Here is a 12,014-nt window from a genome sequence, read left to right as displayed (position 1 = left end):
CCAGTATGTTTGACAACTATTTTTTGCAATATTCACAGGGAAGAACTGTTAACCATATTGCCATAATGTACAAAGCTACATAACCAAACTCTGTAAATAACAACTTAAGTTATGGAAATAACAAGTTAAATTTTGGAGCGAACACATTAAGTACAATGTTGAAAATTACAACTTAGGTATTCAAAATAACAACTTTGCACTCGTAAATAACAAGTTCACTTATGCAAATAAAAGTTAACAAGTTCACTTAGGAAAAACAACCCCACAGTTACAAATAACAACTTCCATGTTTGAAACAACAAGTATTGAAAATAACAACTTAACTTTAGTGATTATAATTAACTTCTCTTAATAGATCTTTTCAAACTTGACAGATGCAAACATATAATGTTCTTTCTCTTGACAGGTCTTTTATCTTGACAAATGCAAACATCTCAACTTGTTCAAACTTGACACACCTATCAATAATATTTTAATCTAGTAACAAATCATCAGTCCATGGGCAAAGTTTTCATTCTTATCACTAGATGTGAGGGGGGAAGTTACAATGTTAGTATCGACTCAACATATAATATCCAAAGTTATGGTGCCATGCCTCTAAAAAACTTCCTCTATTATTAAAAAGGCTTTCTTTCTTACTATCATTTGTTTTTTGGCAAAGTCACGAGTCCCGTAGATATTAAATTGATATGCCATGTTATGATTATCAAATCCAAAACCCACACAATATAAGAATAGAAGGGTGAAGAAGAAACAGGGGAAGGATGAATTAGGATGTAGAGAAAAACTAATACCTCTCTATGAGTGATCCTCTCCACATTAATCTTCCCTCTTGAAAAAACATTTCTTTTGTGCTTCTTCTTTCTTGCCTTCTTTCCTTGCCCGTTCACCGGCATCCAAATCACCATTAGAATTGAAATCGCCTATGATGCGCCAATGATGCTTATGTGTCTTTTTGAGATGAATGTGGTCAGAGGGGGAAAAGGAGATGGTCACAGCTGTGTAAAATCCTTAGCCACAGGACCAAAATGAGAAACAGAAGAAGTGATGGAAGCATATCAGCGTTATATTTCAAAAGGAAGAGGATGTGAGAAAGAGGACGTTTTAGTCTTTTCTTCAACATTTCATAATTTCAATTTAAGACCCTGCCTCCTAAGGCAACTAAGTTAATTTAGGAACCCATTTCGCCATTTCGTATATTTAGGGGTCTTTTTTGGTCATTTCCCCATAAAAATATGCTTAGACTCATTCCACAATTTTAAAACAAGCAACAATAGGTTATATTAATGAAAAAAAAATTCTTAGAAATAAGTTCCCCTAAGAGTCAATAAAAGGTATTAAAAGTTAAAATATCAGCTAATAAATTCTACTCTTGATATAATAATATAAATTGATTTAGTTATATTATATTTAATTATATATAATAATATAAATAAAATCAATTTAAATTATATTATATATAATAATATAAATGAAAATAAACAGGTCAAGCCTGTAAGCTCGTAAGCCAGGCCTAAAGCATTACTTGTTTACTTAAAGAGGTTTATAAATTGATCTAAGTCTAACATTAACCTATTTATTAAACAAGCCAGGTTAGGCTCAAAATAGATCAGGTCATAAGCCTTAACCTACTTTCACCCCCCCCCCCCAAAAAAAACAATAAAAATGAATGTCTATGAATCTAGCGGGAGATATCAGGGGGAAGGGGGTAACGAGTGTACCGCTGGAAACACAGATTCCTCATATCGTAGTCATTTTTCTCTTTAATTAATTAATCTATATAAGGATAGGCTTGCCGATTATACTAGGGTGATAAAGTTACATTAACTCTTGTGCATAATTTCACCCAATGTCTAACAATTTTTTCCGGGGATAAATGACGAACAATTTTTGAGTATTCCATAAAAACTCTCAAGTCAAACTTTTCTTCTGTATGACCCAAAAAAAAAGCACTACTTTTCACTTGAACTGGCACTACCATCGGATCACTCTTAAAGAAATTATTTGCACATAACTTCCAAGTGAGTCACTAGATAATGGATTGCCACCAGAGTTTACTAGAATTTCAATCCTAGCAAACTCATACTAGCATATTTAAATTTTCTTTCAAAGATTATGCCCAGATAATAAAACAAAGAATGATTAAAAAAAATCAAGTATGATCTATTAGCAAATTATTACTTACATTTCAGTGCAAATCTAATCGCAAGAAAAATGAGCAAATGCCGCAAAATTTTGATCAAGCCTAAGCTGACCGTCCGACTCTGCACTCTAAACCCTTGTCTAGTTAACTATCACTGCACTAAAAGCGTTAATATATATATATATATATATATATATCATACTTCTCTGTTCCCTCCAAAGACTTCTTTGTAGGATTGTCCTACAGGCTTATGGCATATCCTATGAGTGCATGGAATTTAACAACTTCAAAGCCAAGGCTTCTTGCTCCTCCAAAGTAACAGGCTTAGAGATAATACCCTCTTCCCCTCCTGCGACTTCAGTTCCTTTAGTGTCATCATCACTGTCGCTATCAAAATATATCTTGCTCTTTTTATGCCTCCTTCTATCTGCAACTTCATCTCCATCTTCTGACCCAGAAATGTCATCATCATCCTCTTCAGCACCTCTTTCCTTCCACTTCATCTTTTGCTTGATTTTCTTCTCTCTTCGACGCTGTTGTTGCACAAGCTTGTCTTCCTTGTCAACCTTTTTCAACTCCTCACGCATCTTTCTGTAGTATTCAGCTTTTTGCTCTGCAGGAAGATGAGAATTTAATTTGATATGCAGCAAAATAAACAAGACGGTCATTCTACATGCCAGAGAACATATAAACAAGTTGAGTAAACTCCATGATATAAAGTGAAATTGAGACGCATATTATTGTTATTAGAACCATAGGAGGTTTGGGTACAATCAGGCTGCTAGGAACAGAATAGTTTACCAATCATATTACATATATGTTGCATCACAATCAATTATTAACACATTCAAAGGAGCTTCTGATAATTAATTGTTATAAATCTTTTATAATTAATTTTATAAATCATATTCAAGAAAATCAATTTTATAAGTCAAGAAAAAAAAATGAAAATCTGTAGTTTTGACTCAATTGTAATTCAGTCTTTGAATTTTGACCCAATTTAATTCAATCGCTATAGCTTCAACTGCATAAAATTTTAGCCCTTAAGCTTCATGAAATATATAATTTTATTTTCGAAAACATAGAGGCTAATATTTTAAATGGTTAAAACTATAAAAACCAAGTTGCATTGAATCAAAATTAATGGACTAAATTGCAACAAACTAAAAACTATAAGAATTGAGTTACAGCAAGTTAAAGCTTAGAAACCAAGTTATAACTAAGTCAAAATTATAAGCATAAAAAAATTAATTTTCCCATAAATCAATTTTATCCAAAATTTATTATTAACACCGTTAATCCAAACACATATTGTAGATTTGCTCTCCCGCATCTGAATCTCATCCAACTTTTTCTTTTTGCTTTCGTACTTTTAAGCCCAATACTTTTAAGTCCACAGTTCGGCATTTAATGTTAGATTCATGGAAAAGCTACTAATTCAATGATGTAGGCCTATCTTCCAGCACCCATATTTCTTCCGTTTAATCAAACTCCCCAAAAAAAAAAAAAAAAAAAAAGTCAAAGCCAAATAAATGATAAATAAGCTAGTGTTATTAATCATCAAGATTCAAGATTGGACAGCCAGAAATGAGATGTCTGATACTCATAGCCTTCAGCAAATATGACAGACATATAAACATGAAGCATTATTCCCATTATTCTGGCTTTAATTTGCAATTGAAGAGAAAGGACAAACCTGGATCAAGCAGCAATGTTTCCTTGCCAGTCTGTGTATCAGCAATTCTCGCCAGTGGAGGAAGAGCATTACCTTCATCATCAAATACAACCCTAGTCCCCATTGGTCTATGTATGTTGATCTTGAGCTTCTTTTTCTTTGAAACACGGGTTGGTGGTCTATAAAGCAAGTCATCAAATCAAATAAGTTGGTTTTACAAGCCAAAAGACAACATGCCAACAGGAAATATCAGAAACCCCTCTACCAAATAATAATTTTGACAAGCCATCCAAATTTAATATGTGCAAGGTCAAATTGTTCATTCCGTCTCAAATAATAAGCATTGTTTATCATTTGTGCATGTAGGATATAATGCAGAAATTATAAAGGAATCTAAACTTTCTTTATTTCTCTAGTACGTAGATTTTGTAATGGTACATACATGACATCTACAATTTCTGGTGCTCTCCCTTCCCTTTCATCAGAGGAATCGTCTGGCAAAAGAAGACCTTTTTCTTCTTCTTCTTCCTCTTCCTCTTCGTCAGGACCATTAACATCCAGATTCTTTCTTGGAACCTCTAATGTAATTTCTCTGTCAGAATCTTCTGGTTCAGCTAAAACTGGTTTTGCTGGCACAGCTTTAGATTTAATTTTTTGGTTAAGAAATCGGGTTTTGGGGGTCATGGGCAGACCTAATGATGCTGAATATTCATCAATCGGCAATTTCATAAGATCAAAGATTTCTTTATCCTTCTGGATATGAATGGATCTCAAATATGTTATGAAGGCCCTTTTTGCCCATTGCTGGAGGTCTGGGTACTTGACCAGTAATGCTGCTAATAAACCAGAAACTGGCTGCAGTTTTTCCTTCCTAGGCTGAAAAATCAGCAGTTTAAAAGGCATGTTAGCAAAAACTAGATAAAATGCGATGTCAATAAGCAACCATAAAAAAATGCAAAAACATAAAATGCATTGAAAATTACTCCTATGCAATTGCTTATGGCCAATGGCAATAAACATCAGTGAGTAGTGATTAAGGGATTAACCATCAATTAAAACTAAATTCAGCAATATTCTTTATTAATAATATTTCTTCCATTGTTTTAGGCATGTGATTTCTGAGGTTAAAAAAAAAAAAAAAAAAGCATTTGATTTCTACTTCCTTTTACAGTTGAAGACTATATTTTAGTCTCAGCAATGAAATAAAAAATCTGTATGTTATTCATCTCCCTCCTTTCTCTCCCTTTTCCTCTATTTCTCTCTACCTCGTCCCACTTCTCCTATTTGTCCAATGATGGTATTACAGCTGTGTGCCTTCTGTTATTCTGTTATTCTGTTATTCTAAAAGTATACTATTAGTGTGCATAATCTGTTATTTATCATGTGTTGGATATGCTCATAAGCCAAAGTACACGGCACCCATATACTAAACCCTAAAACTAACCTCATTATATAATGCAGTTGATGTGAATGAGGCATCATTGCAGCAATATTCTTCTAAGGTGTTATATGCTCTTTTTTCTGTTACTCTCCCTTTCGTCGTGGTTAATGTTCATTATTGATATTTGTAATAACTTGTAAATCAGGGATTTGACCACAAATAAGGTTAAATTCAGGAATAGGTTTTACACTTGTGCCTTTAGTTTCTTAGGCTGTGGACTTCACATTCAGTTCTAATCAAGACACCGTTCATCTCCCTTTCCCCCGTTTTCCTCAATTTCTCTCTAGCTCTTCTCTCCTTCTCCTGCGGATGCCAGAATCATAGGCAAATAGTTGGTTTACAAAGCAAGAATGGCATACCTTATTAAGATGTACCGGAACTTTAGCTGCTTCTAATTTTTCAAGCATTTTCATCTCTGAAGGCATCAAAAATAAAACTGATCTACCCCCGGACTTGTAGCGAGCAGTTCTCCCAACTCTGTGTATGTAAGATGCTACGTTTTCAGGACAATCCACCTACAGGTAAAAGACACAAGCGTCAACCTCCACCTATAAAACAAACTTCTTCCTTCCTCCACCCACTCCCTTTCTATCCAACTCATAAGGCAGAAACAAGGGGCCAGATACAGGAAACATACCTGAACAACCCAGTCAACTGCCTTATTAAAATCAAGCCCTCTTGCAGCCACATCAGTTGAGAAGAGTACTGAGCGCTTCTCACAAAACTCAGAATATATTCCCATTCTTCTTTCCTGCTTCATCCTCCCATGAAGACATTTCAAGGGTATGCCAGGACGAAGTTTCTTAAATGCTTCAAAAACAAATGTTACCTAAAACCCAGGAGATGATTGTCATGAAAGAAATTGAAAAAACGTAAATTTTCTCAAGAAACACAGATGAAAGTAAATCCAACACAAAACAATTAGATTCAAACAGATTACCTGTTTACAGCTAGAGAGAAAAACAAGTATTTTGGAGTTTAGATGTGACTTTATGAAACTCCACAACATATCTAACTTTTGGTCCAGAGGAACAATCATCACAAGCTGTCTCAAGAGAGTAGGGGTGGCAGTCACAGACTCTTGATGGACACTCAGATACTCTGGGTCCTTTAAACTTAGTCTTGCAAGAACTTCAATAGATTTCGTTTGAGTTGCCGAGAAGAGTAGGGTTTGTCTATGCTTTGGAAGCTGTGATATTATCGCATTTAGTTCCTTCTTAAATCCACTGTCAAGAATCCGATCTGCCTCATCTAGCACCAACACCTGTATACCAACAGACATTATCAATCCAATCATGATATACATTGAATAGAATATGTTACCACACATCTGTGAGCAAATATTTGGACCGGGACTCAAAGTTGAACTGAAAAGATAATGATTAAAGAAACACTATTAATCAACATAGTTTTAAGTAGGTTTTGCAGCAAAAGTTAAATTGACAAGAAATAAAGGATGCCAATACTAGGAAAGACGTATAGATCTAATGCTTGAGATAATAAAGTAGCGGTAACATAATTCTCATTTGCTTTTTCCCCCAGCAATGCCTCTGGATTATTTACTCCACAGAAAAGAAAAATAAGAATTATAATCACCTGAATCTGTGAGCAATCAAAATTTGGAGTTTCATCCATGTGTTGTAGAAGGCGACCAGGTGTGCAGATCAAAATGTTCAGATCATTTACGTGTTCTTTCTCCACATTAACTTCCTTGCGACCACCAATCAGCAGGCCAGCACTGAAATTATGGTGCTTACCAACACTTTTTAAAACATCAAACAGCTGACTAGCTAATTCTCTTGTAGGAGATATGATGATGCTGCCTACCCCATCTTCAGGGCCCCACTTCTCTCTATATAACTTTTCCAAGACCTGTCAATAACAATAAAGTGCATACCTGAAGAAAGGGGGAAAATCCTTTTGTAGCTTTATTTATGAAATTCAGCAAAAGATCAAAAGCTTCTTTCCCAGAAATTGTTTTTAGTAGATAAGCATGATCCTAAAATCATTTACAGAAGCAAAGGAAGAACCCATCGTAATTGGTGAAATTACGATGGCATAGGTGGGAGAACACTTGTACAATATTTCAACCATCAATGACATTGAAATCACAATGAGATTTTTGCAACACAGATGAATATTTATTTCAGATTCTGCTATGCTTCACGCATAATTTGACTAAAAAGCTGTCACTACCCAACCCATTTGAAAACACCAGTCACTTTTGTCCTCTGTTTTCTTCATATGGTACTTTCTTGTCAGAGCCATACCCACCAAAAATCATAAATATGATGTCATCTAAAACATTCTGGTTTGCATATTACTGAATATGTCATGTCACACAGAGGAAAAGAAACTTTATGACTGCTTTAAGCACTATGTGCTTAGGAATCTTATTATGTATAGTGATACAATCATGCTAGTTAACTAATAAAAATCAAATTTCTCCAACAAATTCTCATTCCATTACACAAAGCAAGCTGTGCAAGCTTGAATCAAGTGAGGTTGCTTGAATAATTATACAAGAAAATTAGTACTATTTCCTTTGATTGGATCCATCTTTTCACCAAACTCATTGGAAGCAGAAAACTTTCTCCTTTTGTGAAAGAACTCGAATGGAAAAAAAAGATTGAGGTTTAAGAATTACCACACTACTCCTGCTTCGGGGGGAAAAAAAAAGAATTAATAATAATAGCAAAAGGATAACAAACTTTTACATTATGCTACCCTTACCGGAACAATGAAAGCCAAGGTTTTTCCCGACCCAGTTTTAGATGCACCCAAAATATCTCGCCCACAAAGTGCATGGGGCAAAGATGCCCTTTGTATGTCGGTCATCTTAACAAACTTGGCTTCTAACAATCCATCCTTAGTTTTCTTGGAAATTGGCAACTGATCAAACCTCGTGACACCCGCATATCGCGAGAATGTATTGCTATCAATGCAACCTATAGGCTCTTTGGAGGACAAAGGGGGAAATGACATGGGGTTGGATCCAGAGTCTGGTTTCTGGGATTGAATCCATGAATCCAACAGTTTAATCTCATCTTCCTCTGCAAGCCGTTGCTGCTTGTGTAAGCGCCTTGATTTGGGTTTTCTCATTGCTAGGAACCTGAGGAGAAAGCAGCTGAATACGATCAATGAAATTTGCACAGCTAGGAAGAGAACTCTTTGGGGGAAAAAACAAATAAAAGGAAAGTTATGAACACACGATGATAAAAGTGCAGTGAAGATAAACAATCATAACTCAATAGCTTTGGCTGCTTCAGATTTTAAATACCATGATAAGCGTATTTATTGCAGCAGCGCAGAGCACAGAGCATAAAGCATGAAAGGGGCACTAAGCAGTTGATATAACGGCTGCCAACTACGTTTGAATATTCCTTAACTTGTACACGTCTTGACCCTCAATTGTAAAGATAGTCAAACTTGTTTTAAACAGATAGCAGAAAAAATCAGCGTGGTGCCAAATGAAACATTCTAGAACCTAATAGTACAAGAAGAAAGCATATTTAGGCTCGGCCAAGCAACTTGAATTTCACATAACTTTTCAGGATTAAAGATACACCAACTGAAAATGATTTCCAGAATACTGCATATTAATTCATATTTCAATCACTCTGTCTAATTGAGTTTCACAATTGCAGAAGGTTATCTATGACGTTGGAATACTGACAGATGCATGAAAAATTAACATCGATTGAAAAGTACCATATCGTTAGGCTTAACAGCAAGGCTGCCTCCACCTATTTCTAGCATAGTTAATGCTGGATATATTACTTCTTAAACAATTAACTAAACTAAAAGAAGGTAGAAATGTTTGCTGCAATTCAAACTCTATGCGCGCAAAAAAACAAGGATGGACCGAATAGGGATGATGTAGACAACAAACTAAAGAACGAGAATGAAGAACATAAGAATCAATCAGATAAAGAAAACGAACTCAGAGACTCACCTGAATGGAGAACTGAATACGGCGACGAGAGTGAACGACGGACCAGGCAGCGGGGCCGGTGGCGGCGGCGGCTGCAGGAGGAGCACTTGCGACTGGGCTAGTGGCGACCAAGCACGAACGAGAAGAGCGGCTCAAGAGAACGAACAAAAGGTGTATTAGTGTTTTTAAGAGCGAAGGGCAACACTGGAATATTGAAAACTCCTCATGGGCAATTTTGACATGATGGAAGGACAATTTTTCTCCCTTCCAAGAAAACCTCGGAAAAGAGAGGTAGAAGTGGGGAGCTGATGACAAACAGATACAAAACTTTTCCCTCTCTTCCCTTCCATCTTTCGAAACCAAAACACACTTTCCGTCGCCTCCACTCGAAAAAAAGCACCACCAAACACTAAATATGTAGGTGCTGTCAAAAAAAAAAAAAAAAAACACTCTATTTATAAGGCTTTGTTTGGTTCAATAGAATGAAAGGGAGGAGAGAGAAGGTTACGAGGGTTGTTTGGTTTGAAAGGAAGAGAACAAAGAAAAAGTTTCTTGATTGGTTCAGAAATGAAGAAGATGAGAACTAATTATAGATTGATAAATATGTTCTTATTTTTTAATATTTTATTTTCTATTTATGTCAAAATTATTATTTTCTAATGGGAAAACCATATTGAAGGTACCTATACTTTCTCTCAATTTTTAATTTGGTACCTATGTGTTTTTTTTCCTTTAATTAAACATTTAATTTTATCTTTTTAGCAACATTAGCTCTTATAACTTTGTTCTATTGATATTTTTAGTCTCTACATAAGGATTAATGATGTTAATAGAGGAAAAATAAAGATTTAGTTAAGAACAAAAAACACATAGGTACCAAATTGAAAATTAAAAAAAAGTATAGGTACCTCCAATATGGTTTTCCCTTTTCTAATTTATGATTATAAGAAAACAAGTTATCTCACAAGTATAAAATATTTACGCATCTATAAAATAAATATATATTATAAAAAATATATACTTGTCATACTATATTAAGAAAAATAGAACAATCATGATAAGAATATTATATCATCACTATCAAACATCATTTAAAAGGGTTTTTCTTACAAAATAAAAGATAAATTTGGAATTTTAAAAGAGTAGTGGCTTAGTTAAAAAAAAAAAAGATTTTTACTGAAAAAGATAAATTTAGAATATTTAAAATTTGACATGAATAATTTAGTTAACGCAAGATATAATATTTTTCTCTCCTTAAAAAATTCCAAATTTAAAACGGAGCAGAAGAGAAAAGTACCAGAAAACAAAATTGTTTTCTTGGGCGGCTCTACTTAAGACTACTTTTTTGAACCAAGTATAATTTCTCATCTTTTCTTTCTCCCTTCCTTCCAAAGCCTTTCAACCAAACATAGCGTAAAGCTCGATCCCATCCAAACCCTCAGCTTCTCCTCCTTATACTACTGTCGTTCAACTCCCCTTTCTTAGATTCAAAACTCCCTCGAACGGTGCGTTGCAGGCTGTGGCCTGTAGGAAAAGAAAAGAAAATAATGAAAATAAAATAAAGCAAAACTGAAAAGAAGAGAAAGAGGAAGAGAAAGAAATAAAAGGGACTGAAATAAGATCAGGTGGAATAAATAAAGTAACATCTTTTAGTTCTTAAAATTATTTTTAAACAACTTTTATTTATTTTAAAACTATGAAATTTATTTATATAAAAATTCTTCCGTTAATGCTTAAAATTAATTTCTCTTATATACCCTTAGAAATCATTCAAAATTGCAATTGAATACTTTTCAAATATATTCTTTTTTCTTGGTCTCGAGCTCAGAACCTCCAAATTAAATCCTCATGTATTTATCATGAAGGCTAAATTTGTTGGTTTTTCAAATATATTCTTTAAATATGCTAAAAATGGGGAGTCATTACTCCCCGTAATTGCCTCAAATATTGTGCTAAAGACTTTAAATGGAAAATCCAACCAAAAAAAATGCCACTTCAATTTCAAAATTTCAAAGTAGGAATTTTTTTAAAATATGTTGTCATTTTCTTTTCAAATATAATCCATTGTTATTAAAATGTAGAGAACAATATTGATTTGAGATTTTAAAATTCAATACAAACTTTCAATAATTTGGTTTTAAAAAAAAAATTCACCTTCTGAAAATGCAAGTAGCAAGACAAATCGCTGAGCAAGATAAACCACCATTGGACGTCCTCCACTGGACAAATATATGCTCTCAACTCTTATGATGCTTATGTTTTACTTATTTCTACTCATTGTAACCCGTTTACAATAGGCTTGTATATCATTTCAATCTCCGCCATATTATTTCATTGCACGCTGAAATCAAAAAGACTTCTCAAGAATTATAATAAAATAAGTAAGATAATGAATGGAATGTGCAAATTAAGAAATACTTTAATAAGTGCCAAGCATTTTGATGAAAAACACAAGAATGGAGTCCTAACTTCAAGAAAATAACTCTTATTCTCCCCCTTTTCCCTTTTTTTATGCATTTCTCTCTTTTTTTTCCTGTTTTTTTTTCACTATCATACCTTTTTTCTCCTTTTATTTTTCTTTTCATTCACTCTTTCACGTACATATTTCTTTTCTTTTTCACTATTTACACAAATCCACACAACATTGCCTTTTCTTTTCAATTCCTTCATGTTTTTTTCCAAATTATATTACTTAACAGCTTACTAAAGTAACAAATGGGAAAGAAAAAGAAAAATTGCCTCAATTCAAACAAATTAAAGGGCTATCTAATCCATACGATTTTCTTTTTAAAGAAAGTTAAAGATCAAATGGGTGAAAGAA

At 33.9% G+C, this 12,014-nt stretch overlaps 1 protein-coding gene across 2 annotated transcripts; it reads right to left on the bottom strand.

Annotated features, from left to right (window-relative positions):
* Positions 1 to 2,124: 2,124 nt before the first annotated feature.
* Positions 2,125 to 9,339, bottom strand: LOC114728753 (DEAD-box ATP-dependent RNA helicase 32-like). 2 transcript variants are annotated; one of them, XM_028915700.1, is made up of 9 exons: positions 9,215 to 9,339; positions 7,993 to 8,371; positions 6,856 to 7,131; positions 6,200 to 6,523; positions 5,897 to 6,088; positions 5,619 to 5,774; positions 4,261 to 4,694; positions 3,840 to 3,997; positions 2,125 to 2,756 (listed from the first exon to the last, which is right to left on the bottom strand). In XM_028915700.1, exons 2-9 carry the CDS (start codon positions 8,359 to 8,361, stop codon positions 2,404 to 2,406), a joined length of 2,262 nt encoding a protein of 753 aa, XP_028771533.1. In that variant the 5' UTR covers positions 8,362 to 8,371; positions 9,215 to 9,339; the 3' UTR covers positions 2,125 to 2,403. The 2 variants fall into 2 exon arrangements, with proteins under 2 accessions (XP_028771533.1, XP_028771541.1); XM_028915708.1 differs by lacking the exon at positions 9,215 to 9,339 and adding an exon at positions 8,540 to 8,621.
* Positions 9,340 to 12,014: the final 2,675 nt, after the last annotated feature.

The sequence above is a fragment of the Neltuma alba genome, unplaced genomic scaffold (assembly GCF_004799145.2).
Source record: "Neltuma alba isolate B1F8T4 unplaced genomic scaffold, ASM479914v2 tig00002447_pilon, whole genome shotgun sequence".
NCBI classification, from domain to species: Eukaryota; Viridiplantae; Streptophyta; class Magnoliopsida; order Fabales; family Fabaceae; genus Neltuma; species Neltuma alba.
The sequence above is the reverse complement of the archived record's forward strand: the minus strand, read 5'-3'. Positions and strand labels throughout refer to the sequence as shown.

Coding starts and splice junctions, on each gene's coding strand:
- LOC114728753 (XM_028915700.1), bottom strand. CDS start 8,361: ATGAGAAAACCCAAATCAAGGCGCTTACACAAGCAGCAACGGCTTGCA. Junction 7,132..7,992: donor CCTTGGCTTTCATTGTTCCG/GTAAGGGTAGCA, acceptor TGTTATTGACAG/GTCTTGGAAAAGTTATATAG. Junction 5,775..5,896: donor CAGTTGACTGGGTTGTTCAG/GTATGTTTCCTG, acceptor TTTTACCTGTAG/GTGGATTGTCCTGAAAACGT.